Raw genomic sequence first — 19,181 nt, 5'->3', positions numbered from 1 at the left:
AAGACTCTTGAGAGTCCCTTGGACTGCAAGGAGATCCAACCAGTCCATTCTAAAGGAGATCAGCCCTGGGTGTTCTTTGGAAGGAATGATGCCAAAGCTGAAACTCCAATACTTTGGCCACCCCATACGAAGAGTTGACTTATTGGAAAGTCATATAAGTTAAATAAGCTGGGAGGGTTTGGGGGCAGTAGGAGAAGGGGACGACAGAGGATGAGATGGCTGGATGGCATCACCAAGTCGACGGATGTGAGTTTGAGTGAACTCTGGGAGATGGTGATGGACAAGGAGGCCTGGCGTGCTGCGATTCATGGGGTTGCAAAGAGTCAGACACGACTGAAAGACTGAACTGAACTGAACTGAACTGAACCAAGTCACAATGAAGAATAGTTTGGTCAAAGGATCCCTCATGCTATGCACAGCCATCTGGTATCATCCCCATCCCCATTCCCAGTCTGTAATCCCTGACAAACATCAATCTGTTCTCCATCTATATAATTTTGTCTAATAATGGTATATATTAATAACTGGGATCATACAATATGTCTACTTTGGAGGTTGGTCTCTTGACTTAGCATAATTCCTTTACAGTTCAATTCACAGTTCAGTCGCTCAGTCATGTCCGACTCTTTGCGACTCTTTGCAACCCCATGAATTGCAGCACACCAGGCCTCCCTGTACATCACTATCTCCCGGAGTTCTCTCAAACCCATGTCCATCGAGTCGGTGATGCCATCCAGCCATCTCATCCTTTGTCGTTCCCTTTTCCTCCTTCCCCAATCCCTCCCAGCATCAGAGTCTTTTCCAATGAGTCAACTCTTCGCATGAGGTGGCCAAAGTACTGAAGTTTCAGCTTTAGCATCAGTCCTTCCAAAGAACACCCAGGACTGATCTCCTTTAGGAGGGACTGGTTGGATCTCCTTGCAGTCCAAGGGACTCTCAAGAGTCTTCTCCAACACCACAGTTCAAAACCAGCAATTCTTCAGCGCTCAGCTTTCTTCACAGTCCAACTCTCACATCCATACATGACCACTGGAAAAACCATAGCCTTGACTAGACGGACCTTTGTTGGCAAAGTAATGTCTCTGCTTTTCAATATGCTATCTAGGTTAAGATCAATTAAAATTGCATGTGTCGTGCCCACACATGACAGTTCATTCTTACTTTATTGTTGTGTGTGTTTCACACTATGAGTACACTGCAATTTGTTTAACCATTCATACATTGAAGGGCATTTGAATTGTTTATAGTTTTTGGCTACTATGAATAAAGATACTTCAATATTTGTATGTGGATGTGTAGGTCTTTGCATGAACGTAATTGTTCATTGTTTGTACCATTCCATTTTTTTCTCAATCTTAAAGTATTATGCAGACATGCATCAATTGTCAACCCTAACTTCCTTTGTGTACAAACTTTACATTTACCACTGTTCCTGCTGTACCATCCTACGCACTTACTGGCCACTTAGAAACTTTGCCTGGCCAATTGTATGTTCAAATACAATAAGGTTATATCTTAATAGGGTTATTATATTAATATCCTTTTATGTAAACATAGGGAATTTAATAATCAAATTTTGTGACATTCAATAAATTCACAAAACATTTTCAAAGAAATAGATTTTAGCAGAAAGCAAGTGCAGCAATGATGTTTACTAAGTCTAGAATATTTCTCTTATTAGTTCTAGCACTTCTGGTAGTGTAAATTGACAAATATTGGTGATGTTCAGATTTCTTTCTGCAAAAAGAAGCAGTCATACCATGGACTGGGTGACTTAAAACTAACAGAAATTTGTTTCTTGTGGTTCTTGAGGCTGAAAAATTCAAGATCAAGATTGTCAGTTATAAAATAAATAAGTACTAGGTTTAATGTCAGAGAAGGCAATGGCACCCCACTCCAGTACTCTTGCCTGGAAAATCCCATGGATGGAGGAGCCTGGTAGGCTGCAGTTCATGGGGTCGCTAAGAGTCGGACATGACTGAACGATTTCACTTTCACTTTCATGCATTGGAGAGGGAAATGGCAACCCACTCCAGTGTTCTTGCCTGGAGAATTCCAGGGACGGGGAGCCTGGTGGGATGCCATCTATGGGGTTGCACAGAGTCGGACACGACTGAAGTGACTTAGCAGCAGCAGCAGCAGGTTTAATGTACAACATTATTAATACAATTAACACTAAAAAAGTAATTCTACATTTGAAAATAAATGTGAAGATGTTATTAAATAAATTGCATACAATGTGCCATTACTAATGGACTTTTTGAACTGAAATAAACATTTCTTCAAAGAAGACATACAGAGAGCCAAGAGGCAAGTGAAAAGATGCTCAACATAGCTAATTATTAGAGAAATGCAAATTAAAACTACAATGAGGCACCTTACACCAGTCAGAATGGCTATCATCAAAATGTCAACAAACAATAAATGCTGGAGAGTGTGTGGAGAAAAGGGAAACTCCTAAGTTATTGGAAGTACTGTTGGTGGAATGCAAATTGGTACAGCCACTATGGAGAATATTGTGGGGCTTTCTTAAAAAACTAAAAATAGAACCACAATACGATCCAGCAATCCCACTCCTGGGCATACAGTCAGAGAAAAACTATGGTTTGCAAGGGTGTATGCATCACACTGTTCATTGCAGCACTGTTTACAGTAGCCAAGCCATGGAAGCAACCTAAATGTCCACTGACAAATGAATGGGAAAGAAGATGTACATATATACAATGGAATACTACCCAGCCATTAAAAAGAATGAAATAATGACATTTGCAGCAACATGAATGGACCTGGAAGTTATTATACTAAGTGAAGTAAGTCAGACAGAAAAAGATAAATATCATATGCTATCACTTACATGGAGAATCTAAAAAAAAAAAAAAAAGATACTAATGAACTTATTTACAAAACAGAAGCAGACTCACAGACTAAGAAAATAAATTTATGATTACCAAAGGGGAAAGGTGGGGAGGAGGAATAAACTGGGATTTCAGAATTGACATATATACTCTGCTGCTGCTGCTGCTGCTGTTGCTAAGTCGCTTCAGTCGTGTCCGATTCTGTGCGACCCCATAGGCGGCAGCCCACCAGGCTCCCCCGTCCCTGGGATTCTCCAGGCAAGAACACTGGAGTGGGTTGCCATTTCCTTCTCCAATGCATGAAGTGAAAAGTGAAAGTGAAGTCGCTCAGTCGTGTCCGACTCTTAGCGACCCCATGGACTACAGCCTACCAGACTCCTCCATCCATGGGATTTTCCAGGCAAGAGTACTGGAGTGGGTTGCCATTGCCTTCTCCGGACATATATTCTCTACTATACTGAAAATAGATAACCAACAAGGACCTACTATATAGCCCAGGAAACTCTGTATTCTGTAATAATCTAAATGGAAAAGGAATAGATATATGTGTATGGATAACTGAATCACTTTTCTGTACACCTGAAACTAACACAACATTATAAATCAACTATAGTACAATATAAAATAGAAATATTTTTTAAATGGACTTTTCTTCCCACAGAAATATATGTAGGTAGAACTTCAGATGGTGTTACTAATCTGCAAATCAGAATTTCAGTCAAGAGAGAAAATCTGCTGGTCCACGTGAAGGAATTCCATGAGGACAATTGGGATATTTGTATTTTAAAAACATGATAAAAGAAGAGAATTCCATTCTATTTGTGATTGTGCTCCCCCCCAAAAAACCTCATGTGAAGTGGTAAAAATATTAGTATCTTCAGGAAGCTGAAAATATTTTGCGAACCATAATAAAATATGAAATATCTATGAGTTTAGTAGTTCTTGCCCCAGAATTTAGGAAGTATTTGCTAATGCTAAATTTGAAATGCTTAATTGCATAAACAAAATCTCATGTATCAAATAAATATATTTGCATTTATGACTATAAAGATTTAAGAGTAGAAGTTTGACAACCAACTATGTATTTAAAATTTTACATGTTTATGCATGCATATCAGTTGTGTCCAGCTTTTTGCAACCCCATGGACTATAGCCCACCAGGCTCACTCATCTGTCTATGGGATTTTCCAAACAAGAATACTGGAGCAGGTTGCCATTTGCTACCCCAGGGGATTACACGTTTAGCTATATGAATAATGAGTACTCACTTTCTTTTTATGAAAATGGAATGCACTGAAATGTGTATCTCTTGGACCCATCAGCTTTCTTGGAAAAAGTCATGTAGTTACTATAACAATATTCTGGTATTGGTTCACATATAGTTTAATTTATCTTATCATGTGTAATCCCTATAGATCACAGATGCATTCTTTTCTGTATCTTTTGTATCTACTTTCATAGCACCTTGCAGTAACTTTTCAGTACATGTTGTTGGCAGGCTCTTTATTTTGCTTTCATACAGAAATAATTCCCTCTCTAATAGCTTATATATTAGTTTTTCAGAAGTTTTGTGGGGAAGTATAATATAGAAAAGAACACAGAAGACAAATGTACAGATCAATAAATTGTCACGAGGTAAGCAGACATGTGATTACCATCTAGACAAAAAATAGTACACTGCTAGCATCCCAGAGAACAGTATCCTGGACTTATAACTCAACACCCTACATCTAACAGTGTTTGAATATTACAGAAGTGAAATTGTATAGTATATATTGTGACTCTCATTTGTGAAAATCATTTATGTTGATGCATGTATCTGAAGTTCTTTTACTTAAAGTGCTGTAGAATGTTTTATTACATGAGAATATCACAAAGTATGGTTTCTGTGGTAATACCTTTTTATTGTGTGAAGATGTTGCTATCTTCACAATCATGAAGATTATTTCCTAAATTATTTTCTAAAAGATTTATTATTTTGCATTGAGATCTATGATCCTCCAATAGTGGAATGCCATGTAGGGATCCAGTATCATTGGTTTTCTTTCAAAGAGATATCCAATCCAGATATTGGGCATATAGTCACACTTAGCAAATTGCCTTTCATGAGCCCACCTCAAAGCGTGGTGGGTTTAACAACCACCCTTACTCAGTGCGGACCCTGGATTCCAATTTTTGACACTGTTGCCCTGATACTATTAGATGCCCTTCTCAACTTTAGCATCCTTTTTCAGAAATAGCAGCTCCAAATGGCAGGCTAATTTACTTCTTTGAGTTTATCTTCACCAAGATCTTGGCCTTGGAATTTTTATTTTGTTAGCTTTATGATGTCGTCAGCAGAGTTCTTAACTATTTTACCCATTTTTCCTTCTATAATTTTCAGGAATGTTGGTCTCATTTCCTTAGTCCATCATCTTAGGAAATACCAGTCCCACGCATTTAAAAAAAATTAATCTTGTTTTTTACTACTCACTATCTAGGTATATTTTGATAAGTTACAAACTCTTTGAAGTTCAATTTCCTCATTTGTAAAGTGGGAGTGACAATATTTACCTCATGTTTAATCACTAAATTGTGTCCGACTCTTGCAACATAATGGACTGCCCTCCAGGTTCCTCTGTCCTTGGGATTTCCCAAGCAAGAATACTGGAATGAGTTGCCATTTCCTCCAGGGGATCTTCTCAACCCAGGGATCAAACCTATGTCTCCTGCATTGGCAGGTGGATTCTTTACCACTGAGTCACCAAGGTACCCCATTTATTGTTGAAAAAATTAATATGAAATAGGTATATAGAGACATTGGAAAATAAAAAAGTAAGGCTACTAGTGTACCTTCAATGAATGATAGCTATTATTTTTGCTATATTAATAATGATAATAATTCTTAAGGTGATGATGAAGACAGTAAGAATTCTAAGTAACTCTGTCTACCACATTGCCCTAATCTCCTACTCAGAGGCCGAGAGGAGCTACCCCATGTCCAAGGTCAGGGGCAGTTCCAGAAAAACATCTATTTCTGCTTTATTGACTATGCCAAAGCCTTTGACTGTGTGGATCACAATAAACTCAGGAAAATTCTTCAAGAGATGGGAATACCAGACCACCTGACCTGCCTCTTGAGAAACCTATATGCAGGTCAGGAGGCAATAGTCAGAACTGGACATGGAACAACAGACTGGTTCCAAATAGGAAAAGGAGTACGTCAAGGCTATATATTGTCACCCTGCTTATTTAACTTCTATGCAGAGTACATCATGAGAAACGCTGGGCTGGAAGAAGCACAAGTTGGAATCAAGACTGACGGGAGAAATATCAATAACCTCAGATATGCAGATGACACCACCCTTATGGCAGAAAGTGAAGAGGGACTAAAAGCCTCCTGATGAAAGTGAAAGTGGAGAGTGAAAAAGTTGGCTTAAATCTCAGCATTCAGAAAACTAAGATCATGGCATCTGGTCCCATCAGTTCATGGGAAATAGATGGGGAAACAGTGGAAACAGTGTCAGACTTTATTTTTGGGGGCTCCAAAATGACTGCAGATGGTGATTGCAGCCATGAAATTAAAAGATGCTTATTCCTTGGAAGGAAAGTTATGACCAACATAGATAGTATATTCAAAAGCAGAGACATTACTTTGCCAACAAAGGTCCATCTAGTCAAGGCTATGGTTTTTCCTGTGGTCATGTACGGATGTAGGAATTGGACTGTGAAGAAAGCTGAGCGCTGAAGAATTGATGCTTTTGAACTGTGGTGTTGGAGAAGACTCTTGAGAGTCCCTTGGACTGCAAGATCCAACCAGTCCATTCTGAAGGAGATCAGCCCTGGGATTTCTTTGGAAGGAATGATGCTAAAGCTGAAACTCCAGTACTTTGGCCACCTCATGCGAAGAGTTGACTCATTGGAAAAGACTCTGACGCTGGGAGGGATTGGGGGTAGGAGGAAAAGGGGACGACAGAGGATGAGATGGCTGGATGGCATCACTGACTCGATGGACATGAGTTTGAGTGAACTCCGGGAGATGGTGATGGACAGGGAGGCCTGGCGTGCTGCAATTCATAGGGTCACAAAGAGTTGGACACGACTGAGCGACTGAACTGAACTGAACTGAATCTCCTACTCTAAAGTGGTATAAAGTTAATGACAATGTTTATTTTAAGTGAATCAACATAGGCTTCAAATAATGACTGCTTCCAATTTTATGTTTGCCCAAGCAATACGTTTAGTAATTTATCCACTTTTTTTAACCCAAAATTTTTTCTGATTTAGTGGCAAAGGATTTTCACTAATAACTTTTCTCAGTTAAAAAATAAACTATATTATCTCCACTCTTGGACTCCTCTCATTTTATGAGTCATCAAAATCTCATAAACATTAGCTATAACACTACACATAGTTTCATTTGTAAGTACTGTTAATACTTAGGAATGTAATTCATCTTACAAAAGACCAAAACTCATCAAACAGCAATTTGGTCTCTTATAATCTATCTTTTTATTGAGTATTAGACTTCGGTTCACTATGTTACAAGGGTTGGCAAAGAATGTCAATCTTCCTTCAGCCTTTCTTTAGTAGGAATAAATTATATAATGAAGTTATACTTTTAGTAACAAAAATTACCAATGCACAAAAAATGGTGTTTTAATCTAGAGAATTTATAGGAAGTGGGTAGGCAGTCTAGTATCAAAATATTTGGATTTGATACACACACATCATTTGAGTAACAGACCTATAAACTAGGTTATCCAGATTCCTTGAGAATATGAAAGTAATATCCTAGTTATGGACGCATGCATTCTAGAGATAGAGAATCTTGCAGCTCCCATTATAAGTTCACTACATGACATCTTGGTCAAAAACAATGTCATGAGTTTGATAAATATCAAATAATTCCCTAGAGCTTGATCATGATGAACTATTGGTAAAACTGAGCTTCCAGTTTTGCTATTTTGAAAACTAAGTCCTGTGAGAAGTATGCTTATTAAGAAACAGTGCCCTTTAAAAGGCTGCTAGTAGCTCTTCAGACAAGCTAAACCAAAATATTGCAAATGCAAAATAAAAATGCACGATACTGGATGCTTGGGGCTGGTGCACTGGGACGACCCAGAGGGAGGGTATGGGGAGGGAGGAGGGAGGAGGGTTCAGGATGGGGAGCACGGGTATACCTGTGGTGGATTCATTTTGATGTTTGGCAAAACTAATACAATATTGTAAAGTTTAAAAATAAAATAAAATTAAAAAAAGAAAAAAAATAGTACAAATAAGAACCAAATAGCATGTAGGAATTCCCTGGTGGCTCAGCTGGTAAAGAATCTGCCTGCAATGCAGGAGACCCGGTTTAATTTCTAGGTTGGGAAGATCCCCTGGAGGAAGGCAAAGGAACCCTCTCCAGTATTCTTGCTTGGAGAATCCCCATGAACAGAGGAGCCTGGTGGGCTGCAGTCCATTGGTTCGCAAATCGAGATGACTGAGCAACTCAGCACGACACAGCACTATGTAAGAATAAACAAGCAATAAAAAGAAGGGAGAAGAGGTGCTTGCTTCCTGTTCCTGACAATGAGACTGTAAGTGCCTATTGAGAAACTGGAGTGTATGAAAAATTAGTATAAGATGTAAACTCTGCACTTTAGAATCTTATCATCTTCTTGGGGAAATAAATATGGCACAAATAGAACAATAAATAATAATTAATTGTTATAAAGTATGTGCAATATTATGACAGAAAATAATAAAATTAATGTGGGCCAGAGTAACTTCAGAAGATTCAGTAGAATAGAAAATCTTAAGGTGGGTTTGAAAGATTTTGAAAAATTTGAAATGAAATGTATTTGGATGCAAATATCATGATACAACTTGGGGAAAATATAAACCCAGGAAGAGAAAGTACTCTCATAAGATGGATAATTCCAGCTGCTATGGAGCACTTGATTAATTTTTATCTGAGTTTGTTAAAACACTGAGACCTCATAATTGAATTGAAACTGGAACACACAGTCTATGGGAATGTTTTGGAACACATGTATATTCTATAAGGTACTCATTTAGAGAATGGTGATTCAACAAAGCCATTAATACAATATGACATATTTTTCCTTTACATTGGAGAGGTCTTTTGTAGTTATGGGACCAAAGGGAGAAAAATAGCATAAGTACTGAAATTTTAGTCTTTGTTTAGGATGGAAGAAAGGTTCATACTGTTTCATAAGCAACATTGTTTATCCAAGGAAAGCTGAAGGAACACATCTTCTGAAGTTGCTACTTTTGATATTAGAAGAAAATCAAAAGAAAAAAGAGATGCATATGAGATGATTGGGGCTTCCCAGGTGGCTCAGTGGGTAAAGAATACTCCTGTAATGCAGGAGACCCAGGAGACATGGGTTTGATCCCTGGCTTGAGAAGATCCGCTGGAGGAGAAAATGGCAAACCACTCAAGCATTCTTGCCTGGAGAATCCCATGAACAGAGGAGCCTGTCGGGTTATGGTCCATAGAGTTGCAGAAAGTCGAATACGACTGAAGTGACTGACATGCATGCCTGCACATGAGATGATTGATATCTAACATAAATACGTAATATACATTAGCTTCAAATCTTTGTCTTATTTTAAGAAGGTAACTGACAGTAAATGTCATATAACATACATATGAGTTGTGGATTATATTTCTAATAGCTGCTTCAACAAATAATTTTCTGAATCTCAGTGATTATGTAAAGAGAAAGTTTAAGTTTGTGCAAAGTCCAAAAAGTTGTTTTCCTGAAGGATAGGTAGCAATTCTTACAGTGGTGATTATATCAGTTTTGGAGACTTGAATATTTTTTCTAGGAATTTTTCCACCTGGTATAAATTTAGAATTTTATTTTCAATAAAATAATTGCTTTCCAACCTGTTTCATAAGAACAACATTACCTTGATTACAAAGCTTAACAATGACATTAAAAGACAATAAAATTATGTCATTCTCTTTCAGGAGCATGAATACAACACTCCTAAAGAAAATAAGATATCAAACCTAGTAAAATATAAAATGTATCACATTTTATTTGCAATACAGTTGGGGGTTATTGTAATAGAAATATAAGTTTGATTTGACATTTAAATATCAATTAATTCATAATATTGATCAGACAAAAATAGAAAATGATTATCTCAATAAATGGAAAAAAACATTTGGTCAAATTCAAAATTAATTTATTATAAAAATTAGCAAACTAAAATCAAAAAGAAACTTCTTTAATCTGATAAAATGATAGTAACTATCTTATTCAATGGTGAAATACCAAAAAACATTCCCTAAACGTAGGAACAAGAGGATGCCAGCTATCATCCACTCTATTCAACAGTAACTAGAATTCTATGATGTATGGCAAAAGTAATCAAACAACCAATCAGCTAAAAGAAAATAAAAATATAAGCAATGAAAAGGAAGTAATAATATTTGTACTTATTTGCTGATGTAGGTATATGCTAAAAATCCAAAATACTATACAAACAGAAAAATAAAATTAATAAATGAAGTTTCTCAATATGAAGTCAATATACTAGACAATTGTACTTATATATGCCAACAATAAATATAACATAAAATTTAAAGAATAGTACCATTTACAAATAATATCACTTTCCTGAGGTCATGTACAGATATGAGAGTTGGACCATAAAGAGGGCTGAGTGCCAAAGAATTGATGCTCTTGAACTATTGTGCTGAAGAAGACTCTCAATTCATTTTGATATTTGGCAAAACTAATACAATTATGTAAAGTTTAAAAATAAAATAAAATTAAAAAATAATAAAATAAAATAAAATTGAAAAAAAAAAGAGTCCCTTGAACAGCAAGGAAATCAAGCTAGTCAATCCTGAAGGAAATCAGTCCGAATACTCATTGGAAGGATTGATGCTGGACTGAAGCTCCAATCCTTTGGCCACCTGATGTGAAGAACTGACTCATTGGAAAAGAACCTGATGCTGGGAAAGATTGAGGGCAGAAGGAGAAGGGGATGACAGAGGATGAGATGGTTGGATGGCATCACCAACTCAATGGATATGAGTTTGAGCAAACTCTGGGAGATAGTGAAAGGGAAGTCCAGTGTGCAGCAGTCCATGGAGTCTCAAAGAGTAGGACACGACTTAGTGACTGAACAATACCACCATCAACAACGATTTACACTGGAATAGAAAAAAACAAATACATGAGACTGAACCTAGGAAAACATGTATAAACCTTCTATTCAGATACTTATAAAACACTATTGAGAGAAATTTTTTAAAAATAGAAATAAATAGAAGAAATCACCAAGTTCATGGATTGGAAGCTTCAGTTAATTCTTCCCCATTTGATCTATAGATTCAATACTGTACCAACAAAAGTCTAGAGATTTCTTTTTGGAACTTGATCAATCAATGTAAAATTTATAAGGAAATATAATGGACTAAAAATATCCAAGACCATTTTGAGAAAAGAAAAATAATATGGGCTTACATACCATATATCAAGTGTGAACAGAGAAAAAGTTCTGTTCTAGAAATATTAAATTGCAATCCATCACAGATGATAAAGAATGAGGCCCATTGTGCTTTGGACAAACAGGCCTCTTAGACACTTGGGTAAACATCTCCAGCGGAATTTGAATAACCCTGGACTCTTGAATCTTCCCATACATTGAAAAGCATTAATATCATTGACTTGAGATATTTGTTTTTTGTGACTAGCAGTAGTGTTTTACTAAGATGTATACTTGACTGTATGTATTTCCTAGCCAAAAATCATACAAACTGGTTTTCTCCACTATCTCTTTGGAGCAGTTTCCTCAGAGCTAACTCAGTGGCTGTCTCCAAGCTATAGTCCTCAGTAAGACCTTGAACACAACTTAAACTGACAGCTCTTACGTTGTGTGTTTTTAAGTCGACACATGACATGATGTAACTTCAATAATTAAGGCAGTGTGATAGAGTACACTAAAAAATTAACTATAAAAAATTCAGAAAGAGACCCCCATTTGATTTATATCAATACTTGATTTATAACAGAGGTGACAATGCAGGATAGTGGATAGAGAATTGCATGCACATGATTTCAGTAAGATGTGCGGGGTCAATTAATAGTCATATGGAAAAAATGCATCTTTACTCCTTCTTCATAATATACACACAAAGGAATGCAATGTGAATTATTGATCTAAGTGCAGATGGTAACACTAAGGTTTTCAGAAGAAAACATGCAAGTATATCTTTATGAAAGGCAAAGAATTCTTCAACAAACTATGTATATATACTCATAAAATACTAACCTTAAAAGGAAATATTGGCAAATTTTAAACTAAAATTAAGAGATTCTGTTTTTTGAACACCACCAATGACTTGTTCCACTTCCAGCAATGGAGAAATATCTTCTATCAAGCTTTTCTAGAATTCATAATTATAAACCTTTGAAAAATATAACAACCATATGAAGGTAATACAGAGTGACCCAAAACTGGCAAAAACTCTCAAAGAAAAATAATGAAGAGAACGGACTATACTGGGTGAAATTTAAAAGCTGTCTCAAAGAAAACTAATGAAGAGAAGGGGCTATACTGGGTGAGATTTACATACATATAGTTTCTTGCCAGAAACCACTGGCCAGTCCAGGTGAGGTAGAGGAGCTAAAAATTAAGCAGAAAACCACAGTATAACAGGCTGTAGGAGTCAGAACACAAAGACTGGGGCTGTAGCATAGCTGAAAAGTGAAATATGTGAAATAATGATCATGATGGCACCCCACTCCAGTACTCCTGCCTGGAAAATCCCATGGACGGAGGATCCTGGAACGCTGCAGTCCATGGGGTCGCTGAAGGTCGGACTTGACTGAACGACTTCACTTTCCCTTTTCACTTTCATGCATTGGAGAAGGAAATGGCAACCCACTCCAGTGTTCTTGCCTGGAGAATCCCAGGGACGGTGGAGCCTGGTGGGCTGCCGTCTATGAGGTCATACAGAGTCGGACACTACTGAAGTGACTTAGCAGCAGCAGCAATGATCATTTTCACTGGTAATTAGGGAAATGAAGATGTAAACAACAATGAAATAGAATTCATTATATCAAAATGGTGATGATATTAGTTATGTTAATATCAATACCTTGTGAAAAGTCTTTTGTCAGCAACTTCTACCTAATTACAGCTGGTTTCAGTTGAGGAGGAAGAATCCAGAATGATGAAACTGGTCAAACACAGAGTTAGAATTATCTTGATACACCAAAAAGCTATTTCTTAGGTGTACCTTTTAAGTGACCAAAGATTAGGCTATTAGTTTTTTCTAAATAGCCAAGTCAAGGAAGCTTGTCATTCCCTGGATGACTCTTATCTTGAAACCATAGAAATATGACAGTTGTTGACACTAGTCAGACAAGTTTCACTTTATTTGTTCTCTTTATTTCACCCAGCCCATAAAAATGAACCAACCAACACTGAATGTAACACATAAACCTGGGAAACTCTGATCATCTTAAAAGCTCCACCAGAAAGCCCTTATTTTTATTACCACTATTATCATTGTCATCATGGTCAACATCATCACAATCTTTGTTGCTGACTCCACCATAATAACCAGAATACTATGTACAGGTAAATGGAATTTTATTTGGGAGATTAAGTCTATAAAAGCTAACAGGTTGCTACAGAGTAGCTTCTAGTTTTTTGTTCATTAGTTGCTTTTTATAATTTAGATTTTTATTTCTGGATCCATGTTACTGTTTCTGATATCTAAAGGCCCTGTAAAGTCTCTGGGAAATTTTCAGAAATTTGGAAAATATTAATCAAATTTTAGCAAAATTTTATTTGCTATTTTAAAAATAATCATTCATAAGAATACCACTGGGACTTCCCTGGTGGTTCAGTGGTTAAGATTCCACATTTCTAGTGCAGGGGCATAGGTTTGATTGCTGGTCAAGGAACTAGGATATCACATGTTGCAAGGTGCAGCCAAAAAAAAAAAAAAGGAATACTACCATTTTTGTTCTCTAATGGTGTAACGAAAACCATGTTTTCTAATATGAATTTTTAAAGAAATATTTTAAAAACCTGAATGCCATTATAGATTTTTGGAATAATATACTTTACAACACAGACTCTAAATTAAACTGCAGAGGGCCCTCAAAACGTAATACATTTCCAAATAAGTTCCTTTCCAGACTCGGCTTTCCTAGAGTTCTGGAAGAAAGTTGGTGATGAAGGCTTTTTGACTTATTTGATCATTAATTATTAATACTTTCTTCCTTATTAATAAGCCTGTCCCTATGTGGCTCAGATGGTAAAGAATCCTCTTGCAATCCGGGAGACCTGGGTTCGATCGCTGAGTTGGGAAGATCCCCTTGAGATGGCAAAGGCTACCCACTCTGGTATTCTGGCCTAGAGAATTCCATGGACTGTATATAGTCCATGGGGTCACAAAGAGTTGGAAAAGACTGAACAACTTTAACGATGGGAAAAAAAAAAGTATCTTTATAAGATTTGGGGAATTTTGCATTGGAATTATGTTTTACACTCTTCACTATTTAACAGAACTCAGGTCCATCCAATTCAAGTGGTTGGAAATGAAGTTTTAGTAAATGAGAACTACAGTTTTTAAGGCTTTGTAATTTAACTGCTAATTCAGTGTCAGAATTTGTTATAACGAAGTCTGATTTAGGATATGATACTGGGTATGGGCTGTGGGAAATAAATTATTGTGAGATAAATGTTTTAAAATTGTGGATAGTGTAGTTACCGTCATTTTTAATATTATTATAATTTGATTAAGGTAAATAGTTGAATTATACCAGAATAGCAATGAGTTCTTCCTTGCAGTAGGTTCCGTCCAAAAGTGAGTCAGGTATAATTTAGTTTAGCATATGGAGTTGGTTAAATTTATTGAAGATTAATTTTTACCCTATTATCTTTGTTAAATGAGAGATTCATTCAAGAACTCAGATTTCTACCTTTAAAAAATTATGGCTAAAATATATACTTGATAGATGAGAGTAAATTATTTCATGAATGGACTTTTTTGGATATTTAGAACATGATTTTAATGATTTCAGCTGTTATTAAAAATAATAATCAATTTCAGAATGCAAACATCATACTAGAGGAGAGGTTGAATAAATCATAAACTGTGATATTTTATATATAAAAAATCTCAATTATTTATGATAGGAAGAAATTCACAATTAAAGGGAAAAAGCAATACCAGTTCTATAGTCAACACTGTGTATTCTTTAGAATTTTCAAGCATCTAAAAGGGATCTTCAAAGAAAAGCATTTTATATACTGTAGTATAGTGACTATTTTATATCGAAACCATGCCAGCTACTTTCTGTACTATGTACATAATTTAGGCTATATAGTGCTTGAGTCTCTCAAACTAGTATTCATGTCTCAGAGAGACTAAGCTACCAGCTTAAGTTACATTGGCTATTCCAAAACAAATTTGAGACTATCATAGTAAATTTTTCTACTTATTAGCAGACATATATTTTCAGATATTAATAAGGTTATAAATATTATTGTTCACATTAATTATATGCTCCTTTTAAAGTGTGATTTATCTAATATAAGAAATATTTTTCTATGAAAATTAGATTATACAAATGAACTTCAGTATAAAAGCACGTATGGAATGTAGGGAGTTTCTTTGAAGTGCTTTCACAATGTTGGCATAGGGTAGTGTTAATAAACAAGTCATCAAAAGAGATATAAGGAAGAGGTAGGATTAAGAATTGAGAACAGTACAGAGAGGAATTAAGACTGGGTGGAGTTGCACAGGAATTTTCCAGGCAAGAGTACTGGAGTGAGCATTAGGGTCTATCCTCCTTACACATTTGAGGCTTCTTGTTTTAAGCTAACACAAAGATATGATGCATAAACTATAAATTGTGTTGTATGAGTTGGAGGAGAGACAGGTAATTTTTTTTTTTTAGTTTAATTTTATTTTATTTTTAAACTTTACAATATCGTATTGACAGGTAAATTTAGAATATTTATCATCTGATTCAGCACAACACACAGCACATCATCTGATTCAAGTCACCTTCCTTCTTTTGGTAGACACACCAGCGTATCTTCTCAGAGAAGATCTTGGCCGTTATGGAGAACCATCCTTATTTTTCTTGGAGTTGTGGCAATTTTGGGATTAACTATTGGTCTCCTTGTCCATTTTCTGGCAGTTGGTCAGTATTGACTCTCATTTTCTTAAAAATTGACAAGAAACACAAGAATATTAAATTTCTTTATGGAAACTTTCTCATCAAATTACTATTTTATTTCAACTTAATTTTATGCTATTTGACACCAAAGTTTGCAATTTTTTTGAATCAGATGCCTCTTTGATCCAGTCTATAAATTATATCAACAGCTATGGGAGTGTGGGCAAGATTGAAATGCTCAATACTGTGATGCCAGTATTCATTGTCAATAAAGGTGCTTGTAGAATAGGTTTGTAGCTAACTTGTATCTTTTGGTAAAAAATATACCTCAAACTTCAGAGATTCCCTACTCTTTTTGGTTCCTTCTGATATTGGTTATTAAGATCTACACACACAATTGTGTCTGACTATTTGCGAACCCATGGACTGTAGCCCTCCAGGCTCCTCTGCCTATGGGATGTTCCAGGCAAGAATATTGGAGTGGGTTCCCATTCCCTTCTCCATTGGATCTTCCCGACCAAGGGATCAAACCTGGGTTTCCTGTATTATAGGCAGATGCTTTACCGTCTGAGCCAATCCTTGTGCTCTGATATTGGTTGTTAAGATCCATTTGAAGAACTTCCCTGGTGGTCTAGTGATGAAGAATCTGCCTTGTAATGCAGGGGATGCATTTTGATCCCTGGTTAAGATCCCACATGCTGTGGAACAGCCAAGTCCAGGGCCAAAACTAATGAGCCCACATGCTCTGGAGCCCTTGTGCCACAACTAGAGAGTCTGTACCACGATGAAAGATCCCACATGAGGTAATGAAGATCTTATGTGCTGCAACTAAGACTTGATGCAGCAAATATATAAACAAACTTTTTTGAATGACGTAAGTGATAAGCAGCTGTGGATAATCCACTAATGGCTTTTCTAATAGTGGACAGTCAAGAGTGGTTAAATGGCTGAATGCTCATACTAACTTGATCTTATTTTTAATAACATTCATTAAGTTTACATCCAGAGAGCTTGTTTTATTTTTATCTTTCAGGAAAAGTAAACCCTGAAATTTGTATATCCATTTAATGTTTTTATTTTTTATTTTATTTTTTAACTTTAAAATATTGCAATGGTTTTGCCATATCTCAACATGAATCCACCACAGGTATAGGCATCTTTTCATGTGTTTGTTAGCCATCTGTATGCCTTCTTTGGAGAAATGTCTATTTAGTTCTTTGGCCCATTTTTTGATTGGGTCATTTATTTTTCTGGAATTGAGCTGTAGGAGTTGCTTGTATATTTTTGAGATTAGTTGTTTTTTAAAGAAACTTGTATATTTTTGAGATTAGTTGTTTTTGAAAGAAACTTGGCATGTGTTACTCCACTTGATCCTCACACTAATTATCTGAGCCTGGGAGGGCAGGTTTTACTACTGTCCCTACTTTCACATGCAGGAAACTGAGGCTCAGGAAAGTCAAGTGACTTCCTAGATATCACAAGCTGTTTAGTATAGTTGAGCACAAACCCACATCTTAATACTTTAAGCGTATGATTCTAACAATACTTTTTCATGATTTTCCTATTTTATTCCTCTGAAATATATCACCCTATGCAGTAATGCAATGTGGATATATTTTGCTTGATTCAGTGAAAATTTCAGTTCTTTTTCAACCTAGCCTCTTCTCCTTTGTTTTTACCCAACCATCTTAATATCAAATTTCAAAACTTATCCTTTGGAAGTATAGTGGATGCTCACAGTCTCTTGCCTACCTTGTCTATCCACCATGTCTCCATAGTCTGAATCTTTCTATCTACTTCTACCTCTACTCATTAAAAAATAACTTTATTCACATAGTTTCCTTATGGATAGCTCTCTGAGTTTTCTGAAGCAGGCTCCCGTGAAGAAGCCTTGTCAGTATGTTAGTGGGGACCAGTAGCTTAATTAGCTAGTCTTCCAAAATATGGTTTGCATTTTAACAAGTAACTTTTTAAAAAGAAACATTGACTTAGTGGAAAGAAGTGATACAAAATGGAGCACTACAGTCATCCTGGCTTGAGCAGGAAGTGTGTGGGATGAGAATTTACTCTTGAGTTTCTTTACATGGTCAGCTATCTACCATTTCAGATTCAATGCTAGACAAGCTTATATTACCTAAATCTAAATTAGTTGAACTGGACTTCTTGAAATAAAATTAGACACTCAAACTTGGTTGTAAAATTTTTTGAAGCAATTTTGGAAGATGGGCTTACTCTAGGATTCTGGTTTACGAATTAATATTTACGAATTAATACAGTCTTTGTTAATACTGAGAGTAATCAGAGTTGGCTGAGGGCTAGGGGGATCTCTCATTCAAGTGGTGATAAGTTAATTTCCCAGTATTGATTATTAATTTTGAGATAAAGATATGGAGGGACTTGAGGTCAAGTTTATTTTAAAGTTTTTAAAGTATTTCTTTATTTCACAGAAAAGACTTACTATTACCAAGGTGATTTTGATATTTCTGGAATCACATACAATGATAATTGTGAAAAAACGGTTTCACAGGCCAGCACAGATCTGAGCAAAGATACTGAGATTAAGGTAAGTCAGAAGTTTATTTATTTTATTATAAATTTGGTTAAAACATACATGGTAGTTTTTTTGTTTTTTCTCTTGACAGATATCTGATGCACTTCAAAATTCTAGTGTATACAAAGAATATATAAACTCAAAAGTCATCAAACTTCTGTAAGTAAAAATTCATTCAAGATCTTATGGAATGAGAAGTAGATAATATATCACATACACCTCAGCTTTAAATAACATCAACAGCAAGAAACAGGGATAGAGGAAGAGAGAGAGAGAAGGAAGGAAGGGAGGAAAGAAGGGAAGAAAGAAGGTAAAAAGAGAGGGACTAAAGAGTTCCCCAGCCTTTGACTGTGTGGATCACAATAAACTGTGGAAAATTCTGAAAGAGATGGGAATCCCAGACCACCTGATCTGCCTCTTGAGAAATTTGTATGCAGGTCAGGAAGCAACAGTTAGAACTGGACATGGAACAACAGACTGGTTCCAAATAGGAAAAGGAGTACGTCAAGGCTATATATTGTCACCCTGTTTATTTAACTTACATGCAGAGTACATCATGAGAAACACTGGACTGGAAGAAACACAAGCTGGAATCAAGATTGCCGGGAGAAATATCAATAA

General features: G+C 36.1%; 1 protein-coding gene across 1 annotated transcript in view; it reads left to right on the top strand.

Moving 5' to 3' along the window:
* Window positions 1-13,387: 13,387 nt before the first annotated feature.
* Window positions 13,388-19,181, top strand: part of LOC104995187 (transmembrane protease serine 11B-like) — a 15,242-nt gene continuing 9,448 nt past the window's right edge. The window contains 5 exon segments of the mRNA XM_010848913.1: window positions 13,388-13,451; window positions 14,482-14,527; window positions 15,912-16,033; window positions 18,457-18,572; window positions 18,652-18,719. Coding sequence (XP_010847215.1) covers window positions 13,388-13,451; window positions 14,482-14,527; window positions 15,912-16,033; window positions 18,457-18,572; window positions 18,652-18,719 — 416 coding nt within the window.

Source organism: Bison bison, unplaced genomic scaffold, assembly GCF_000754665.1.
Source record: "Bison bison bison isolate TAMUID 2011002044 unplaced genomic scaffold, Bison_UMD1.0 scf7180017864279, whole genome shotgun sequence".
NCBI lineage: Eukaryota > Metazoa > Chordata > Mammalia > Artiodactyla > Bovidae > Bison > Bison bison.
Note: the sequence above shows the minus strand (reverse complement) of the source record. Positions and strands in the feature narration are given on the sequence as shown.